The 21,210-nt window shown below is 41.7% G+C and overlaps 2 protein-coding genes across 8 annotated transcripts; one reads left to right on the plus strand and one right to left on the minus strand.

Moving 5' to 3' along the window:
• The first annotated feature begins 28 nt into the window (after positions 1-28).
• Positions 29-9,647, plus strand: gpsm2 (G protein signaling modulator 2). Of its 5 annotated transcripts, none has more exons than XM_011486751.4 (17): positions 29-274; positions 923-961; positions 3,605-3,717; positions 3,807-3,947; positions 5,864-6,085; positions 6,153-6,288; positions 6,381-6,520; positions 6,604-6,727; positions 6,804-6,919; positions 7,112-7,267; positions 7,552-7,660; positions 7,800-7,929; positions 8,006-8,082; positions 8,161-8,349; positions 8,445-8,604; positions 8,691-8,881; positions 8,949-9,647. In XM_011486751.4, exons 4-17 carry the CDS (start codon positions 3,883-3,885, stop codon positions 9,129-9,131), a joined length of 1,998 nt encoding a protein of 665 aa, XP_011485053.1. In that variant the 5' UTR covers positions 29-274; positions 923-961; positions 3,605-3,717; positions 3,807-3,882; the 3' UTR covers positions 9,132-9,647. The 5 variants fall into 5 exon arrangements, with proteins under 5 accessions (XP_011485053.1, XP_020566691.1, XP_011485054.1 ...); XM_020711032.3 differs by having other exon boundaries at positions 50-274; positions 3,605-3,742; positions 3,857-3,947; XM_020711035.2 differs by having other exon boundaries at positions 140-274; positions 3,857-3,947.
• Positions 9,648-9,687: 40 nt separating this feature from the next.
• On the minus strand, positions 9,688-20,933 carry wdr47a (WD repeat domain 47a). Of its 3 annotated transcripts, none has more exons than XM_011486753.4 (17): positions 20,674-20,933; positions 19,406-19,578; positions 19,237-19,320; positions 19,041-19,125; positions 17,681-17,812; positions 17,352-17,528; positions 16,754-17,265; positions 16,541-16,658; positions 14,719-14,900; positions 13,875-14,120; positions 13,728-13,791; positions 13,338-13,495; positions 12,236-12,405; positions 11,995-12,165; positions 11,326-11,457; positions 11,016-11,234; positions 9,688-10,927 (listed from the first exon to the last, which is right to left on the minus strand). In XM_011486753.4, exons 2-17 carry the CDS (start codon positions 19,561-19,563, stop codon positions 10,785-10,787), a joined length of 2,751 nt encoding a protein of 916 aa, XP_011485055.1. In that variant the 5' UTR covers positions 19,564-19,578; positions 20,674-20,933; the 3' UTR covers positions 9,688-10,784. The 3 variants fall into 3 exon arrangements, with proteins under 3 accessions (XP_011485055.1, XP_011485056.1, XP_020566689.1); XM_011486754.4 differs by having other exon boundaries at positions 20,670-20,894; XM_020711030.3 differs by lacking the exon at positions 20,674-20,933 and adding an exon at positions 20,508-20,636.
• Positions 20,934-21,210: the final 277 nt, after the last annotated feature.

The raw sequence follows: 21,210 nt of genomic DNA on the forward strand, positions 1-21,210 counted from the left end.
ATTCGGGGCGTGGCGATCTTTGAATGCCGCTTTCTGATTGGCTACGAACTGAAAACACACTGCACTAGTTTACTACAGTGAAGTTTTGCCTGAGTGACCCAGCCAGCGAAGTTATTTGAAGTTTTACTACAGTTAAAGTGTAGGGGGGAGTTTTTTTTTTTAAACAGTATAATGTAAAATACTTTTTTATCGTAGAAGCGTAACTTTATACGTGGACCAATGATTTAGTGACAGGAGAAGAAAAGCCGCCGTTGTTCGAACTGGATCGCCTAACGTAAGTGTAGCCGCTAACATGCTATCCAAGCTAATCTTTAACTGCATGAAAAAAGGGGCGAAGTCCGAGTCCAAAACTTTAACTTCGTAGCTATTAGTTGCAAGTTACAGTATTCCAATTAGGACACAATTGCACCATAAAAACGCAGTGCTTACATCTAGATACTCTTTAAGGTTTGCTTGTAAAAATGTCCACGAATAAAGCAAGGCATATGATTATATATGTTATGCCAACATATTCTGAAGATAGCCGAAATGCATCCTGGTCAAATTCTATGTAAAGTTTAAAAAATATTTTATAAAACATGAAACTGTACCATTTTTTTCTCATTTATTTTCTTACAATATATATGTATTTCTCTAAAAAAAATTACATTAATTTAAGGCATTTATTTGTCATTATAACATTTTTTGTTTAAATCTGCATTTCATTTTTCTTTCAAAACCATATATTTACTAAATTAACATTTGTTTAAAAAATTAAAATAATTTATACTACACACAATAGTAGAACACTGTATTATTTTAATAGATTTTGTTTGAAAATAATTGCATTTTAACTATTTTTGGTAACGCAAACTGAAATAGCTGTTAAATACAGCTTTATGTAAGATTAAGTTATTCATAGCAACATTATTGTTTCTTCCAGGCTTCCCAGATTTCCTGTTCCTGTGTGGAATAATTACCGGTGAGTGTCACGATACAGGGTTATTTTGGTCCTGTTTTGGTGCTGACCGATGCTGCCTCATAGTATAATGGTGCTCCCTTATTTAGACCCAGTTGACGGAGTCAGTGGTTATTTTTGTGCATCAAAGCAACAAAAAAAAAGAGCTGTCATTAAAATCGTCTCTTTTTTTTGTCCCAGCTGCTGAACATTTGCAGTGTTTGTTGACGCTCTTGAACAGAGCAGGGCACAAAACACACCCAGCGGTGAATAAAAGCGTCATTCAAAGTGACACACATCCATCCATATTCTGACTAAATGCAGGAACATGCTCTCAAGCAATAGGAACTAATTTGGGATACAAGTCTTTACAACCAGACAGTATAAAGGAATGACAGGTCAACCAGAAAAAAATGACTTTAAAATGTACAAACATTTACTCAGTATTGTGTTAGTGCTATGATCTCCAATGTAAGTCTTATATATCTGAGATATTATTTATAATTAACTTTGTGTGAATTTAATTTATGTTTATTTGTCTTTTTGTCAAATCTGTGTTCCCATCTGGTGAGTACGTACCCAGTGTTTGTTTTAGAAAAGACACAAAGAGGATATTCATCAAAATTATTCATGAAGTGGGTCTAAAAGCTTTGAAAGGAATAACAGTCAACTGTAATACAACCTGCTGTGTGCTGATGGAAAAGCTAAACCCTATGTTTCCGCATCTGGGAAGGTTTAGTGGTTTCATGGTTTTGTAAGGAGATTTATTATAAATGCTCACATTTTGAAACTGCGCTTTAATTGTTGCTTGGCTCCAAAGACTTAATCCAGTCAGCAAACAACTGCTCTGCCCTTTTCTCACTGCGCATGTGTTTGTGTGGATGATCTCATGGAGAAATTTGGTAATGGCTCGGTCGGGCTCTTACTTCATGCACTTTCTCTGAGCTGCGTTACTTGCCTCCTGCTTTCATTCCCTTTGGTTGAAGCTTCATGACTTTTTCTGTTTTTGCAGTTTTATTTTTAGTTTCCCTTTTAATGTATAAGTTTCTTTCTCTGCATTTTCAAATTAATATATCTTTCAGTGCAGATGAATAACACATGAGTGAAACCAAAGTGCAGCAGCATATAATAAAATAGATTCAGTCTGTAAAACAGTCAGTTCAAAAAAAAACTTTTTTGAAGTTACATTTTTTTATATAAAGTTATTAGTCATTGAAATTATTGTGCAGGAATTTAAGCCCAGCTAATGGGTTTTAAAAATCCCTCCTGGGGTCCTGCCTCTTTAATTTCATAGGACTTGAACTTTAATCTAGGGCTCTTTTATAGCCATGCTTGGTTTTGATATGCATGTCTCATAGCCATGTTTTGCCGTGTTCCTTGATGTATTATTTGTTGCGTGACCCACTTTTAGAGCTTTTTGTTATTGTCAAGATATTCATACTCTGCACAGTTCCAGAGATCATTCAGAAACTTTCCTTGCTGCCATCTTTTATCTTTTATTTGAATTATTTGAAAGACAAGTTCAAACAATTGACTGTATAAGAGAACTGGACTGGGTGATCCCTTCCCTCTGGCGTTCCAAATAGGAACGCCAGAGGGAAGGCGAAATCCCATAGACTTCTATTGAGATTTAAACAGCCATTATTATATTTGTCAGAATAACCATTCTCGCTCTGCTACCTTTTTTAACACGTTTTTGCATATCAAATGTTTTTTTCATGATCGTTTATTTTAGTAAGTTATTCAAGTTATAAACTGCCCAATCAGATGCCTCAGTAAAAGCATGTGGTGCCTGCTAACCCCCATCTCGAAGGTTTCAAACATTTGATTGACAGAATCTCTGGACTTTCAACAAGTTCACTCCTGATAGGCAACAGTAGTTACCATAGAAACGTAGACTCAGACTGTTCTGGATTAATCACTGCTTACTGGCCACGTCTGGCTCCAAATGGTGGTGGAAAAATGACGGCTAAATTGACTTCCTTTAGTTGGAGCTGGAATGAAGCCATTTTCTGTGGGTGACGTCACACTCGGTCCAGTTCTATTATAAAGTCAATGGTTAAACATTTGAAAACATCCAATGAAACAAGTGGCCCTAACTAAGAAAACCTGACTGCTGCCTACATAACCGTTCACAGTTGGTCTTTAAAGATATTTAGATCTTTATTTACTTTTCTTGAAAATGTAAACCACTAGATTAAAAGACAAACCAAACTGTTCTTTGTTTCTGCAGTTCTTACATAAAATATTTTTCATTTTACTATTAACTACTTCACAGGAAACCTGAGAATGGAGGGAAAATGTGCTTTTTCCAGCAAATGAATTCTTTTTTATTTTATTTTTTTCATTTCTTGGTTGATGTGGTGAACCAAAACACAAGAACTTCTTGGAATCTGCGCTTGCTTTGGTTGCCTCTTGGGACGTTTGGGTTTATATCACCTGGTGGCTGCTTTAGAGCTCAGGTACTCTCCAGGACTGGATGAACTGAGTCACTGTCTTAGACTGACAGCTTGAAGGCTCTGGCCCCTGCCCCTGTTTTCCCGCCCCACTCCCTCACTTCCTGCCTGCCTGCCCTTGCCTGAGCGCGCTGCTGTTTGGTTGGTGTTGCCATGGAAGCGTTTAGCCAGAAAGAGGCTTCACACACAGCATCTTGTCTTCTCTTCACAGAGGGCTGCTAACAGGAGAGGTAGTGACGCAAAACACAAAATATATAAAAGCAGCTGTGTGGACTGGCGCTCGGGACTGCATCTTAGCCCGCATGGACTTACCTGGCCCTTGCAGTAACAAATTTCGCCACATTTAAAGGTTTTTTTTTTTGTTTAAGTATTGTTAGTTATCTCTCTTTTTTTTAATTTTTTAATTTTCCTAGGGTTTTAGTTTTTTTTCTAAACGCAACCATTTTTTCGGGAACGAAACTAGGATTTTCCCTTATATTATGCACTTCAATGGATGCTGGTGGCCCATTGGTTAGCATGCGAGCAGAGGAGCAGCCCTTTCATGTTCGCTACAGGTAGGACTCTCACATCTCTTAAACTATTGATTAGTGTTTCTTTATGTGTTTACATGGGATAACACTTAATTTGGTCATGCAGTGCAGTGATAGCCTTGTCTGTGACTTTATTTATATAAATAATCCAGATGTTTTCTAAGAAATGCATCTCCAAGCTTCCAATCCCTTCTCTTCCGTGGTTCCATGGTTTTGGGCTCTTACAACAGGTTTGCCCTGCAGAACGACCCGGTCCAGCTTTCCTTTAATATTTAATGGAGCCCTTTAAAAATGCATCCCCTTCTTCATGACCAACGGCGTGTGCCGCTTGTTTGAAGCTTGAACGTCCAGGCTTGGCAGGTGGAGGGCTGGTTTCACCTGTCGTTAACAAATGGATGGCGTTTGACGATAATGCAGAATCTGCTTATGCCCGACAGGTCTGATCAAGCCGCTTAGCATTTCTTGCTGCGATAATCTATGAGCTGCATGCGCCACAGACGTAATCTCGGGTGACCAGGTCGCCAGAGGAGAAGGAGGACTTGGGACAGGGACAAGCAGATTAACTGAAAAAGAGCTGATTGAGCAACTTCCAGCGACCATGCATTGGAAGTTAATACTGTGACACCATCACAGGGATCCCATGAAACTATTCTAGGCTTTGATGCGTAAATATCTGTGTGACGTCAGATAACTACCACTTTTAATATTATAAACTAGTTTTTTTTTTGTCAGATTTTTTCAGTAACTAGCTAGATTTTCACCAACCTCTGCAAGTAAAGGCTCTCAGCAGGAAATAGACCAGGGTCCGTTAGGGAAAGCGGAGCTGCGGGTTTCCTTTAAACCCCTAAATGCCTCTCAGATCTTCCATGTGCTGCTGTTGTTGTAGGAGACAAAAAGTCTGCAGGTAGGCTAGTGTTTTCTAGAACTTTTAAAGAACATAGTCTTCTGTTAAAAGAACGTAAGCTGCTTTCATTTAGGCCAAAAGCCGCTGGTTGAGCTTTGACTGTTGTTTAGAAGAATACTAGTTTTTCTTTACGATGAGGCAAACTTCTGCGTTGGTGTTTTGATATCATTTCAGAAGCATTTATCCCTAGTAGGCCTCCATAAGGACCTGAACATATTTGTGTCTGGTTTTGGTGTATTGTAGACAGTCATTTGGTGTGTACTAGAAAAGTCATGAGAGATCAAGCAAACTAAAAAAGATTTGAGGTTGAGCTGATCTCCACCCAGTTCCCTGAAAAACAAGTGTCTGTTTATCTTCCTTCACATCCACGGCTGAGGCTCCCGCTCCAAGATTAAGCAGCAGCCATTGTCTCGTGGCTTTGTGTGGCTCGGTCACGTTCGCTTCCTTTTTGTTGTCTAAGAAGACGTGTTGCTTTGTGCTCCAACAAAAACTGTATCCTGTAATTTTCTGTGGGCAGGAAGCCTTCACTGGGTTGGATTGAAGGTGTTTTCAGCATAACATGAATTTAAAAAAATGAATTGAGGCATATAGTATTGTTGTTGTTTTATTAAATCAGGCAGGAATAATTTTAACATTTAAAATATTTTTCTTTGTGAAAGAAAAATAGAAACCAGGCTTATGATAAGACCCTGATTCATTTACCATTACAGGAACTTGCTTTACTTTCTGTGGCCTATCTAAAGGATGTGAGATCCAGCATAATAAACGGAGTCCTCTCTGAGCCATTGTTGAGGTGGAAGGAAGTAGCTGAGCTGAATTCCCCGCTGAAAATCGTGTTTTTTTGTGAGACTTTTTGTTCTCTGTTCAGACTGGACTGCTCATTTGCCTCAGTGACACCCAGAGGAGGTCGGTTTTTGACTTGAACTGTTGTTTCTGGCATGACGATTTAAGCTTGAAGGTTTTTTCAGGATAGATGGAAAGTTAAGGTGGGAAGTTAGGGGTCAAACAAAAATCTCCAGCTGTCTCTCTGCTGCAGGATGGAGGTGTCCTGCCTGGAGCTCGCCCTGGAGGGCGAGCGGCTCTGTAAGGTGGGCGACTACAGAGCGGGCGTATCCTTCTTTGAAGCGGCCATCCAAGTGGGAACGGAAGACCTGCAAGTGCTCAGCGCTATCTACAGCCAGCTGGGCAATGCTTATTTCCACCTTCACGACTACGCCAAGGCTTTGGAGTTCCATCGTCATGACCTCACCCTAACCAGGTTGGTCACCTACTACATACTCAGGTCAGTGCCATTGTGGTTCCTGACGACAAAACGTGTTGTTTAGGACAATTGGGGACCTGCTTGGTGAAGCAAAAGCCAGTGGAAACCTGGGTAACACACTGAAGGTGCTCGGGCGCTACGATGAGGCTGTGGTTTGTTGTCAGAGGCACTTGGACATAGCGAGAGACATTAATGACAAGGTGAGACGCTGAACGCCAGCACCGCAGTCATAGCAGACTTTTCTTAGAGGATTTGTGTTTACTTTGCTGTCATCTCTCCTGGCTTGCATCAGGTGGGGCAGGCGCGGGCTTTGTACAACTTTGGAAATGTGTACCACGCCAAAGGCAAAAGTATTTGTTGGAGCGGCGCTGAACCAGGAGCCTTTCCAGAAGAGGTCATGACAGCTCTGAGGATGGCAGCAGAGTATTATGAGTGAGTGAAAACTACTGCATGTTCTTGTATTAGTTAAAAAAAATCGTATCTATCTAATCATTTGTTGTTGTTGTTGTTTACAGGGCCAACTTGTCAATCGTAAAGGAGCTCGGAGATCGGGCTGCTCAGGGTCGGACTTTTGGTAACCTTGGCAACACTTATTATTTGCTGGGAGACTTTGGAAAAGCTGTTGCTTCTCATGAACAGGTGCCTTTAAATTCTGAGTACCATCTGTAAACATGAGTTGAGTGTTAACATGAGTCAAATACATTTTTTTTTTTAGCGTTTACTGATAGCAAAGGAGTTTGGTGACCGCTCAGCAGAGAGACGGGCCTACTGCAACCTGGGAAACGCCTTTATCTTTCTGGGAGAATTTGAAGTTGCAGCAGAGCATTACAAGTAGGAACCAGATTTATACATTTCTTTTTTAAATATATTAATTTTTCTGCTTAATATGTAATCAAAGCATAAATCGGGACTGTAGTTCTTTTGTTTCCTGTTAAAAAGGAGTTTTTGATCAAACATTTTAACTCCAAACAAACTGAAAAAGAACCGTGCAGTGGAGGGTTCTGAAGAAACCTCTTTTAACAGGCGGACGCTGCAGTTGGCCCGGCAGCTGAAGGACCGGGCGGTGGAGGCGCAGGCCTGCTACAGTCTGGGAAACACCTACACTCTCCTTCAGGACTATGAAAGAGCTATAGACTATCATCTGAAACACCTGATCATAGCTCAGGACCTGAACGACAGGTAAGAACCCACGCAGGACTTCATGAAATGTGTCTTTCCTGTCGTCTGCACATTCTAAATGTTGTCTGTAGAGCTGGGTGATCCATTGGTTTCATCTACAATCTGACATTGGGATTTATGAAAAGTAAAATGGAGAGTTAATTATTTCAGGGCAGTTACCGTAGATACTCCTCGTCTGCATTTACTCCTTTTAGTATCTTATTTTTCTTTCTGAAAAAAATACATTTTAAATGTGAATATGTGCAAACGGTTGGATTTTTGCTGTAATTGTCTTTGTTCTTTAGAATTGGGGAAGGCCGTGCCTGCTGGAGTCTTGGAAATGCTTACACCGCACTTGGAAATCACGACCAAGCCATGCACTTTGCTGAGAAGCACTTGGAGATCTGCAGGGAGGTGCGTGAAATCAGAATCGAGCAAACGGAGCCGCTTCCCTCCAAACTAAACTTGTTGCAGGAACAATCTATTCATTTTGTCGCGTAGCTGCAGAATTCCTGAACTCTTTTTTTTTTTTTTTTTACTCGATTTCTTTCAGACTGGAGACAGGAGCGGGGAGCTGACGGCTCGTATGAACGTGTCGGATCTTCAGACGCTTCTGGGTTTGAGCTACAGCACAAATAACTCCACACTGTCTGAAAATAAAGACACAGACAACAACTTTAATGGTAGAGTAAATGCTCTGAGCTGCCACTCTTGTTACAGTAGAAACATCTATAATCCCTAAATATTTTATTTTTGCAGGAGGAAGGCCCAGGATGAATAGACGGCACAGCATGGAGAACCTGGAACTGATGAAAATTAGTCCAGAAAAGATGAACGTAAGAGAAAATCTTTAAATGTTTAGGCCTTTCAACGCCCCAACACTCCCCAAATGATTTTTTTTCTGCGTATTGAAGGGTCAGAAGTGGAGCAGCGACATTCTGACGAAGCAAGCTAAACCATCATTAACAAAAAGCTCGTCCAAGCTGTTCTTCGTAAGCCGTCTGCGTGGGAAGAAGTACAAGTCAGGAGGTTCCAGTAAAGTCCTTCAAGACACCAGCAACACCCTGGACACCAGTCAGGTGTCTGTGCAGGGACCACAGAAGGTACACAGAGGACATTCTCCTACAAAATGGAACAGACCTCACCAAACAAGTTGTACTTTGTTCGACTCCCACTTTTCTATTTGTTTTCCCCTCAGAGAGTAAGTCCTGAAGTGCTTGGAGATGAGGGCTTCTTTGACCTTCTGAGCCGTTTTCAGAGCAACCGCATGGATGATCAGCGATGCTCGATACAGGATAGAGGCAGCAGGTTATCGCTGAACAGCGGGCCAGATTCGCCTCCAAGAGCCATCAGAAAATGTGGGACTTTTGTCTTAAACTCACCAAAGTTCTTCTGAACTTTGTTTCTTAAGCACGTTGTCGTCTTTGTTGGTCTAAACTTGCAGCGGTCTCAGAGTCCGTCAACATCTCTGGGGTGTCAGGTCGGCGTTTGGAGGACTCGTCGGCAGCGGGGGGAAGCCTGCCGGGCCTCAGGCTCAATCAGAACAGCAACCAGGCGGTTCTGAGTCATCTCATGGCCAACGCCGACGACGCCGAGCCTGACGACGATTTCTTCGACATGCTCGTCAAATGCCAGGTATCCAATCGAGTAAAACAGGACTGCTTTTGAAACAAAATGACTAAAAATACTTCTTTTCCTGTAGGGCTCCCGTCTGGACGACCAGCGCTGTGCCCCTCCACCGCCACCCGTCCGAGGACCCACCGTTCCGGACGAGGACTTCTTCAGCCTCATCATGCGCTCTCAAGCCAAGCGAATGGACGAGCAACGTGTTACTCTGCCTTCTGCAGCAAACATCGCTGCCAGGTCCATCTCCAGCTCCAACTGACTTCAGCACTAAAGACACATTTTTCATTTCAGCTTTTTTTGGGTGACATTTCACAAAGGTCTAAACGGCAGCAGTCACTCAGAGACTCTCCAGTCTTTTTCTAACATTTGTTGGATAAAACAAAGCACTAACAGTTACATCACCGTTCCATACGGAGGAAGAACATGGAGTTCTGCACTTGAAGCAACAGTAGCAACATTTAAAAAAATATATTTTTTTATAAATCCAGAATATTGCCTTTAATCTTAGGTGTATTTTTCAATACGCAAATGCAGGTTTATTTAAAATTAGCTCTATAAATTGCCGCCCCACCACAACATTCTGAAGCTCACAGGTTTTTTGGGTTAGCATGAATGTGAAGGAATAATCCGATCCGATATTTTGTTTGTAAAGTTTTTTTTTGTGAGTTATCTACAAAAAATTGATAAAATAATGAATTTGAACCTTTATAGAGTTGTTTATGCTTTTGTACTAATATTTTCTGGGTGAAATCAGAAATAAACCCTGATTCATAAACCTGTTTGGTATTTTATTTTTATAAAGACACAGACCACAGTTTGTGTAAAAGACACTTTATTCAACGTACCAATAATTAGATTTAAGTTAGCTCAAATTAATTTAAGTCACTTTTTAAAACCACAACTTCAAAAGGCTAATACGAGAGCCACTAGTATGTTAAAACCAACTGTACATGAAGATGCTGAAATAAATACATCTGTTTTTATTAGACTGACCTCAATTTCTAAAACTATACAGAACACAAAATTAAATATGCACGTTTGTAAGAAAACTAATACAAAATGTTAAAAGTGCCTGTTAAAATAAAGTGAATATGCCCCAAATACTTCTACATAAATAAAACACTTCCATTCTGATGGTGTGCATTTGGTTTGACCCCTGTTGGAGAGAGACTGCCACCTACTGTTTTCACACTGCAACAGCAGGGGTCCATTTAACCCTGTGATGAATGTAAAGTGAACTACAGAGCTCGCATTTCCCTTTAATGTTGCCGTTTTTCCATTGCAAGCTAACCACTGCCAGCTTTAGCTAAAAAAAAAAAGTTAAATTAAGACAGACTTAAAATGCAAAAGCTATTCCACATATTTTCAGTAGTCGCAGTGTACAAGAACATTTGGCATCAAGTGCTGATCGTCTTAAAGATAATACGACTGTGTTATGCTTTGCCTCATCACAACAGAAGCTCACTACTGAAAAGAATTCAACTAGCAGCATAACTGCCGACAGACAAGGAATGTAAAACTTCTCCAAACACTATTAGATTATGAGAAACGACTGTTGTGAACTCAAAGAAGGCACCGTAATGAACAAAGCACTGCCGTCCTGTTAAACCTCCAGAACGGAGAAGGCGACATGCAGCCGCTGACTACTGAGTGCAGGGAGGGACAGCTTAAACGAGAATCCAGATGATTAATCCAGCTGCAGTAGATGTCAGCACATCAACAATCAGGATTACAGGTGTGAGACAGAGAAAGGTAGCATGCAATGTGTGCTTAGGAGGTGTCTCACATTCATTTGTTATTGTTTTTGTTTAATGGCCAGAAGGAAAAGTTTCGATTTTCTTTTTTTTTGGACACCCTCAACAGCGAAAATGTTAGGATTAAAAACTGACTGGCTGTTAGGATGCTGTGTGCGTTAGGGGTTGTGTGTCCACAGTGTGACAGTGCGGTCAGCAGAAGACGAGAGGAAAGAGAGGTCTTGTGGGTGCCACCGACACTGAATCACCTTGTCGCCGTGCTCTCCCACTACGGTCAGAGGCAGCTGTTTGGTCAGGTCACCTACAAACACAGCACATGTATCCTTAAGCCTCCAAATTATACTTTCACAACAACAACAACTACAACAAAATAGAACTTAAGGTGATACCTTGAAGGTTGGTGACTATGACTTTAGTGTCGTAGGAACCCGTGAGCAGGTAGTGCGCTCCGGGCGAAAACCTAACCGACCGCACGTCGCTGCTGTGCGGTCTGTACACCTGTACGATCCGACCGCCTCTGATGTCGTACAGCATGCAGGCGCTGTCCTCCTGTCCTGTTGCTAGCAGACGGCCACTTGGGTCAACTGCGACAGAGGCGACGGGACTGCCTGTGGAATGAAGCGGGGGAGAGCATCTGAATATGTGGGATCAGAAAAGGGGCCTGTTTTCGATATCAGGAGAAGCACAGCGCAGACCCACCTGAACCATGGAAGGCAGTTCCTACGACTCGCACGCAGCTCGGGACCCTGATGTCCCAGAAGCGAACAGTCTTGTCTTGAGAGCCAGAAGCGATCATCCAGCCTCCCCATGTGTACAGAGACAGAATGTGACCTGCACAGAAATAAAGACCTCTGAAGACTCCTGATAGGTTTGATTACACGCTAGCATGCTGGTTAAGGGGGTGGGAGGTGTGAGAGAGGAATGGAGATTGTGTGTGGGTCAACAGGGTGGGGGGGATTTTTACTTGTTGTGCTCATTCATTCATTTTCTATTCTGTTTAGTCCCTTTCGGGGTCACGGGGCTGCTGGTGCCTCGCCCGGCCACTTGTGGGCGAAGGCAGGGGACACCCTGGACAGGTCGCCAGTCTGTTGCAGGGTTGTGCTTCTGTTATTTATTTTTGGTGTGCGGCACTTTGTGTTACATTAGGTACGAAAAGTGCTGTAAAAATAAAGATTGATTTGATGCTCTAATAAAAAAAAGGCTCTGTCCGAATTCCTTAACTACTCACTACATAGTGATTAGGGATGGACCGGTACTGATCTGCTGTTTGGGGGTTGGGAATCACTGGTCTGCATAACAGTTTTAGTGCTCTGTAATCAAAGGATGTCGGACCAAGTCTCTGCTCGGATGTACCATCCGTCCGTGTACCTGTGTGTCCACTGAGCGCGTGCAGCCCCTGCCCTCTGTGGCAGTCGGTGGTGTAGATGTTACAGTCTCCTGCTCCAGCGCTGATCAAGATGGCCCCTCCGCTTTCTGGCCCCTCCATAAAGGCCAGGTCCCTTATGGTCCCGTCATGCATGCTGAACTCCAGATCTGGTCCTAAGAGACGCAGACGTAAGATTAAGATCTGTGGCTCCGAGAACTTAGTTTCTGAGATCATGTGGCTGACCTGTAGCGTTGCATGTTTCTGCACTGAAAGGCAGGACTTTGACGTATTTGTCATTGGAGCCTGTGGCCAACAGCTGCCCACAGGGACTCCAGGCCACGCAGTAGATGGAGCCTTTGTGGTGTTTGTTTCTTTTAAAGCGAACAACCGGTTGTTTTGCTGGACTTGAGCCTCTATAGAGAAAAAGAAAATTGAGAAAATCAAAAATGGTTAAGTTATCACTTTAAACAGGTAGACTTGCTTTGAAAATAGTAAATCTTGATATTTTTAATGGTTTACCAAAGAACTAATCTTTTGATACTCACTCCAATCATCTTTTTATCTATTGTAAAAGTGTTCCCGGTCTTAACTACGATTCTGACATTTTTATCCAAAATCCAAAAACCTGTCATTTTCTAGGACATAGTTTCTGCAGAGCGGCAGGAGATCATTAGTAATGCGCCTCTGAGTTGTGTGCGTTTTGGCGTGGTACAAACCCGCCCCCCCTTTTCCATCACCCATAACTGAAAGCTCTCCGTTTACAGATTCTCCCGCTAGCTTACAGCCTCTTACAACCTCAACCTAACATTAGCCGTGCAACAAAAATGGCGAGCAATATTGCAGCTATCCAGCCTTACAGTTTTGAGTCAGATGCCATCTCGGATGAGGAAAAATGGTCACAATGGTTAAAGTAAAGAAAATAGTCAGAAATGCAAATTTGGGCTTAATTATCTTTGAAGGTCTTCCATCATCAGAAAAATGCTGCCAAAAAGTGTTAAAAACACTTTTGTCCTAATTTTCAAAATTGTAATAAAATCATATTAATTTAAAAGGAAATGATTTATTAATATGTCAGCTAGCTAGCAAACCCAAATGCTTTTTCGCCTGCCAGGCTCCAGTAAAAATGATGTGTCACACTGAGAATCCAAAAGTTGTACTCTAAAGATTCAGGAGGAATAGTAGCAGGTAAGTCAGATGATGCAGCAGAACCATCTTTATCACTCAGCCATGTTTATGGCTCACATTTTTCACTACCCTTTAAAAAACACAGTTCCATGAAGAACATACTGTTCTACACACTAAGGAGTTTCCAAAGCCGCCTTAGAGCTGATCATGGATGTGTTACCTTGTGTCGAGGGAGTCTGGATAAGCACAGACACGCAGGGTTTTGGAGTTGGATCCCACAGCATACAGAGCTCCAGACGGGTGAAAAGCCACGGCTCGGACAGCCTGAGTGTCCTCCAAAGAGTGCACCGCCACAAACAGGTTCTTGGGTTTTTCACTCTAGAAGCACAAGGACATCAAGAGTTCGTCAAAGGATAATTAATTAAAAAAAGTAAACTTGTGCTTCACATGAGGCCAAATGATGCAGATTCTAACAAAAATGGAAATGCGGAATAATAAAATAGATTAGAGACAGAGTGTGAAGCACAAAAACTGTCCCTGAGGCACAGAGTGATAAATAATTAAAAACAGGGCTTTCATTTCAGCAGGGGCTTCTTCCCTGCATCCATACCTCTTTACTTCGGGACAGAGAGCCAGGAGAGTCACCTTGCTGACTGGCTTTGGGTTTCTCCCCACTGTCAGACAGGAAACACAGTCACTTAACAAAACTAGAGATCTTAAAATAAAAAGTCAACAACAACAAAAGGATCACACCCACCTCTGAGAAACTACGGGGGACTCACTTGGAGGCGGGATTACCCGGCCTCCAGCGCTGCGTTGAGGGGTGCTGCTGAGCACCCCTCCCCCTCGGGGGCGCCCCTGCTCTGGAGTCACAGATGGGGGGTTATTGTTGTCCTCGGCGGTGGGGGTGTTCCCGTTGCCATTGCACTGCTGGGCCAGAGTCTTCACCTCCTCTCCTATGTTCTCCATCCCCACATTGAGCTCCTCCAGCTTCTGGATTGACCTTCACAGTAATTCACACACAAACACACATACAACCAACAACAACAATGACTCGGTCCTACACTTTTCTTTTAGTCATCTCGTTAAATTCCCAAAAGAAAGACGAACAAAAGCAAAGAAAGAACTACATCATTATGGAGTGCAGCCCTTGTGAATAATGCAGAGAGCAGGAAGATGTCAGGGTGAGGGGACTCTGAAAACGGGTGTAAATAAAACCCCTCTGTCCATTGATTAACAAAAATATTTATGTCATTTCTATAGCAGTAAAATCTATCTGGGGATGGTAAGTGAAACCCCACTTGGTAAAAATTAAAGACACGAGACGTTTCTGCTAAAAATGCTGAAGCTGCAGATCAGAGCAGATGGTCCAGTGCAGGCTGGGGTAAAGCCTCATGGGACCCATCATTTTAGGGTCTTAACATGTCAACTTTATGTTTCCAGACAGCTGCTCCTCTATTGTTGGGCTGAAAGCTCTGCAGTAATTAGCATGCTAAATTCCAGTCAGGCTTTTCCCCGTAAGTATTGTGTTTGGGAACATTTGGGTTGGCCATATGCTGCTTGTGTGCTGGGGTGTGGGGCGTCTCCTGCTGGCTGTGTACCTGTTGAGAAACTTTTCTGTGAGGCTGTGCTGCATGTCGCTGGGCAGGGGGTCCTGCTGGACGTCTCCCTCCAGCAACATCTGCTGATACATTTGCCTCTGCTGCTGCTTCTGCTCCAGGTGCTGCTGAACGCGAAGACGCTGGCGATAGTACTCCTCATACTTCTCTGTTGAGTCACGGAGCTGAGGAGGAAAAAACCCGGATCTTTACACATCAGGAACCCATGGCAGACTGAGCTTTAATCAGGCAAACCGTTGGATGAAAGTGAACCTTTCAGAAGCGTTGGGGCTATTTCAAAGGCTGCATTGTGGTCATGTAAACTCTAGTCCTAACACTCGTCAGTTCAGGTATTTGGGGAGGAAGGAAGGAGGGCGAGCCCGAGGACAGGTCCCTCCCACCCCTACCCCCCCTCTGTCCTCTGTTTCCTGCCTCATAATCTGTTGGGAACGGCTCTACTCTACGTTTTGCAGAGGACAGATCCAGGCCCTGAGCCAGCAGTAGGAGACGGTGAAGTGAGGGAGGAAAGGAGCGATCACAAAGGACCCAAAAGTCTGATTCAGTTTCTGGCTTTATGGGGCGTAACCACGGCAACAGGAGGAGGCAGAGCAAAACTAAAAAATAAGCTAAAAGTAGAAACAACGAGGAAGACATAACTGTGAGCACAATAACATGCGGGCACTAATAAGAATTAAAGTAAGAGCTCATGTATTTGAGATTAAATTACACAGTGCTCTGTTTTACGTATATCACACAACCAAAGGGTTGGTGGTCCAAATCCAGGCTACTGCAGTCACACATATAAAAATCTGTCATTGATTATTCAACTATAAGTCATTGGTGTAATGAGAGAAGGTAAACATCCATTCATTAAATCCCCACTCTGATCATCTTTTGTGAAAACGTTCCCAGTGGTCTGTTAATGATGATTACCGTATTTTCCGGACTATAAGTCGCACCGGAGTATAAGTCGCACCAGCCCAAAAATGCATTATAAAGTAGAAAAAAACACAGATAAGTCGCACTGGACTATAAGTCGCATTTTAACTTTCACAACCTCATATGACACAATCATAGCAGACTGTTTATCTCATAATTTCACAGTAATTTTTTCTCAAACTTATTTATTTATTCCTTTCATGAAGCATCATTGGCCAACTAATACTCTGTTTTCATCCTGTATTTGTAGAAACAGTTTTCACTTTTATTGCATTTCTGAATCTATGAAATCATTGGAAAATAGAATATTATGTTGTTAGCCTTCAAGATCTTACTGTAAAAAAAAGTTTGCTGATTCTCTGAGTCACTTAACATACTCTTAACACTTAACATAACCTCATACATCAAATTGACCCAGGAACATCATCTCTGTTCCTCAAAAATGAACATAACAGGAGGGTTAACAATGTATTTATTTCAATTTATTTCTAATATAAGTCGCTGCGGAGTATAAGTCGCACCCCTTGCCAAACTATGAAAAAAAGGGCGACTTATAGTCCGGAAAATACGGAAAAATATGTCGTTTTTAGACTAAATCAAAAACATGTTTTGCTTTCTAGGACAACGTTTATGCAGAATGGCACTATTCCATTAGAAATTCACCTCAAATTTGTGGGCGGGACGGGACCGTTGGTGCAAAGCAAGTCCATCCCCACTTCCCGTCACCCATCTGTTTACATGCTCTCCTGTTAGCATATAGCCCCTCTTACTGCCAACCTAACATTAGCGATGCAATATATTCACGATCCTATTTATGTCTGCTTTTACTTCATTTATTTACATGTGAACAAAACTGCATTTGACATTTTCTTTACTTCAAGTTTACCTCGTTGCCGTCAGCGCAGCCAGCTACCGGGGCGTCCTCGCCGGGAGCCGAAGCAGGACGCGTGTTCGGAGATCCATCTGAGCTCATCATCTTATCCACGGGTGTGTCTGTCCTGGACCTGCATCACATTCAGCCATCAAACGATCACAAATGATAGCGAAAAGACAAGAAACAACCACAGAGCTTAGCGATGAACAGACTTCAGGCTCCTACGTTTCAGGGGATTCCTCAAAGATGCGATGGCAGTCGGCGCTCTCCATCATGAGGCTCCGGCTCAGGCTCTGCCCCGCAGCTCCGGGATAATGAAAGTTTGCGAATGAGTGAGACATGGGGGAGATTCCTTTTCCTGGAGCTACATCCCCACCACTTGCCCTCTTATCTTGACCAGACAGCCCATAAGACAGTCCATCAAGCGCCGGGTTCAAAGAGCGTGACATGTAGGTGTCGGCAGACTGAGGGCGGCGGAGAGGGGAGGTGGTGTATGGTGAGAGTTTGCTGATGAGCGGAGTAAGGAGGTCAGCGTAGCCAGTTTTTGCGGGTTTGACCAAGCGGTCTACGTGAATGTTCAGCTGCTTTTGTTCAAATGCGCAGGAGAAAACTGTGTCAGCGAGGTTCTGCATCCAGGAGAGCAGAGACAGGTCCAGGTCATCACAACCATTACCACACAGCATGTCAACCCCAAGCAGCACCTCACTCTCTGTGATCTCTTCCCCCGTTGCCTTGCTCTGCATAGTAAACAACCAAGAGATTTGTGTGCCAGTTAGCAGCGAGTTCTCACTCATCAAGCAGAGCTTTTAATCACAGTCCAGACCTGGCAGAACTCCACGCAGCATTCGTACAGGACTCCCTTTAGAAGAAGCTGGAAGAGTCGATCCCTGCTGGCCTTAAACCCGGCCTCGCTCAGCTTCCTGTCAGCCGGGATGAACTCTGCCACCATGGTGCAGGCCTCCTCAAAACACTGCACCCTGGCTGTGCTGGGGTTCCAGTCCTGGGGGGGAAAATCAAGACACTAATGCTTTGAAAAAGTCTGGAAAAATATTTTAAAAATAAAACGGAAAAAAAACCTGTAATTTTCTTTTTTTTTTAAACACAAAGAACTAAATGTATTTACTATATTACAAAGACAACACACGTTCTTGCCTTGAACTCAGCATGGTTTGTGAGGCGAGGCAGTGTGAGGAGCAGACACAGTTTACTGTAGTCTTCTTTAGAGGGGCAGAACTCCTCCAGAGCATGGAGGCACTTGACTGCTTCTTGCATGGTAAACTCCATCTATAAAAAACATGACAAATTACTTAAAAAAAAATGTTGAAAAGCTTAAGAATACATCAAATATATTGTTTCAAAACAATCAGAGTATGTCAGAGGTCACACCTGTAGATGAAAATTCAAGTCACCAAAGCAACTCCTTATTATTATAACTACAAAAATCTGAAATACTGTGTTCGATTTGGGCACAACAGATCTGCTGGCTACATAACATACTTCCCATCACATGAAGATGCATTTATACAAGCGACATCAATTACTTTTTGCATGGAAAGTTAAAGACTTTACTTTTTTGGAAAGCACTTATTTGAAGAATCTTTAATATGAATATATGGTGATGTTTCTGTGCTATTTTTGATTTTTCAAAATAGAGCTAGCATTTATATTAGTATTATTATTATTATTATGAATCATGAAAGAAAAAAAAACACCTTTCAGAATTCTCAAGGCCACTGCACAAATAAAAATGTCAGCTAAGTGAATAAAAACAAAAAAATCTGCCCAATTACTTGTTACCAATCATTGTTTTAAAACAAATATTACTTAAATAAGCATATATATATTTACTAACTTAATAATCACACCACTTTGACTTCCAAACTGATGCACGTTTCCAAACAAAGTCATTCTGCAGTTCACAAAGTAACCACTAGGTGACTTATTACAAAAAGAATGTAATCCTGTTTAGACATGTGGTCCAACTCTGACATAAAAGTAAACAGTATTAACACTATGTACAGGTATTGACAGCTACTAATTATGCTCTCAGCTCCAGAATGACCTTACTAGATGAATTCCAACATTTTAAGAGATTTTTTAACCTAATATACCATTTTTGACAAAGATGACATTCAATGACATCACATCCACGCAAGACAGCGGAAAAAAATGTTTTGTTTGGGTCCCACACAAACCATAGGTCCTGTGACCCCCCCCCCAATGCATCTAATCTTTTAGTCATTGATGATGACTTTCAAAAATACTGACAACACAGGTATGTGGTTTACAGAACATGAGAGCAAACAAAACACAAACACACACAAACACACACTCTAAATAAACTTGCAGATTTAAAGAAAATTTCATGGAACAGCATTTATGAGATGCTAATAGTGTTAACTGAGATTGAGCTTAAATAATTGCTAAATTAAAACCAATCAGCAGAGATCCTTAGTTTATACTTTTTCTGCCAAACAACCATCTTAAGAAAGGCTCATAAAAACATGCTTACATGTTGAGGCTCATCTTCTGCAGACATGGCGTTGTTCACACATAGAGCCTCAAGAAACTTTTGCTTGAGGACAATGTAACGAAATCTGCAAAATAAAAAGGCACCTTCTGTTTGATTTGATATTACAAAAAAACAAAAACAATGCAACAATAAGTGATTTAATCCATCATTCATTTGGTTTAGGACATGAAGTTACCTCTTCCTGTCAAAGGTATCCATGCACTCCAAAGGCTGAATGAATTGCAAAACTTCATCCCATTGACCATCAAGGACCAATTGTCTAACACGAAAACAACGTGCGAAGATTCACAACAATGGAAAAACAATACGCACAATTTTTATGAATAAAAAACTTATGAAGTTACCTGAGAAAGAGCATGTCATCAGAATAAAGTCCATTGATTACCCCGCTCTCCTTTTCCAGAGCTAACATGCTGATGTGGAGCTTCCTGGAGTTTAGGAAGTCCAGGATCACCTTGATTATCTCCACTTCCTTTACATTTATGGTTTCTTCCGCTGTCATGATGACCCAGACGGCCTAATAAACGAGCACAAACGATAAAAGAAACACATTTAAAGACAGATGACACACATTTTACGCTATGCATTTGTATCAAAGCATGCAAAACCACAGCCTGATACTACAGAAGAAATGCACAAGTAAGGCATCAATGTTTATTTTGACATCACTTTTTGGCTTAAAATATTTTTTTGAGATTCTGAATGACATTTTATTGTTGACTATCAACATTTATGCAAAAAAAACAACTTTACTTTTAGTTTTAAATAGACTTTTTATTTCATTTTGAAAGACACTTCTATTCAACTTAAACCATACGTTGTGTAAAAAGAACATTTACAATCAAATATTGGTTCTAAAATGGAAATTTTAAATAAAGTTTTGACATTTTTTTAAACTATAAATTGAATTCTAAATGTGTGAATAAAAATTGAATACATTTGGTTTTCTTGCCAGCGATGCCCATTAACTACTAAATTACTTTCTCTTCTTAGGATGAACTTTAATCACAAATCATCAGAACACAAAGACTCTGCGTGACTCATGTGACCCAGGAGACATGATGGATGTAATTTAAACAGAGATTTTTGGGTCAAGACAGAATCTGCTAACACACTGACTGACTGGGAGGATGCAGCTTTTAATTTAATGAGGGGAAAATACATTACATGCCACATTTATGTTTATCCTTCTTGTCAGTAGCTCTGCATTCATTTATGAACATTTAGCTATATTAAAACACTTTATTTAAAACACAAACAACAATAAAATTAGCTAAAAGTCTGTTCTTGAGCCCACAGAACAAATATTAAGAGCTGGCTAAGCTAGTTAGCCAATACAACGGGCATTAAGCCAAAACAGTTTAAGAAGCTTAAGCTACTTCTTAGCCTTATATAGAGCCTAATGCAGCCAAAGGATTACAGCAAAACCATAAAACAGCTAGTTACTGTCAAAGCTCATATGAAGCTCAGCGGCGGTTGGAGGCAGACTTCCGAGTTAGCCAGGCCGAGAGGGGAACGGCATCATGATCCGCTAGTTAGCTGAACGGGCGGGGTGACAGTCCCCATAACAACAACACCAACCAGGTGCTAGCAGCAATAAAGGCTTACCTACTTCCTTCAGATGATGACGCTGTTCCCGGAGGGGTCCCGTAGGTACCACTCGGTGTTTTCAGCGCGGTCCGGTCTAGTGTTGCTGCTCTGCGTCAGTGTTTCCTCCTTGCCTGCTGCTGGGTGTCTGTGCGCCGCGCGACACAGAAGGACTGACTGCGGCGCGCGCGCTGCCTGCAGGGAACCGCCTCCGTCCATTCATCCTCCACATGCGCAAACTCCACCGCCGCATCCGCAAATACCGGTGTAAAAATACAAGTTTCAACACAAAAGGAAGAGACTATTTGATATTAGTCTTTAGAAAACTAAAGCTTTAAATAAAAAAAAAAAAAAAATCAGGAAAAATGTTACAAAACATCTATTTTCTTTACCTGTACGTATAGGTTAAGGTTGCAAAAGAGGGAAAACATTTCTCTGTATATTTGCTTAATATTCATCTGAAAACCAGCAAGGAAAATGTTCCCTCTATTATAGAAGACATTTGAAAAGTTTTTTTTTTTGGGGGGGGGGGGGGGGGGGGGTTCAATTATACCGAATGGGT

This window comes from Oryzias latipes, chromosome 17 (assembly GCF_053564925.1).
Source record: "Oryzias latipes strain Hd-rR chromosome 17, Olatipes_Hd-rR_3.1".
Lineage (NCBI taxonomy): Eukaryota > Metazoa > Chordata > Actinopteri > Beloniformes > Adrianichthyidae > Oryzias > Oryzias latipes.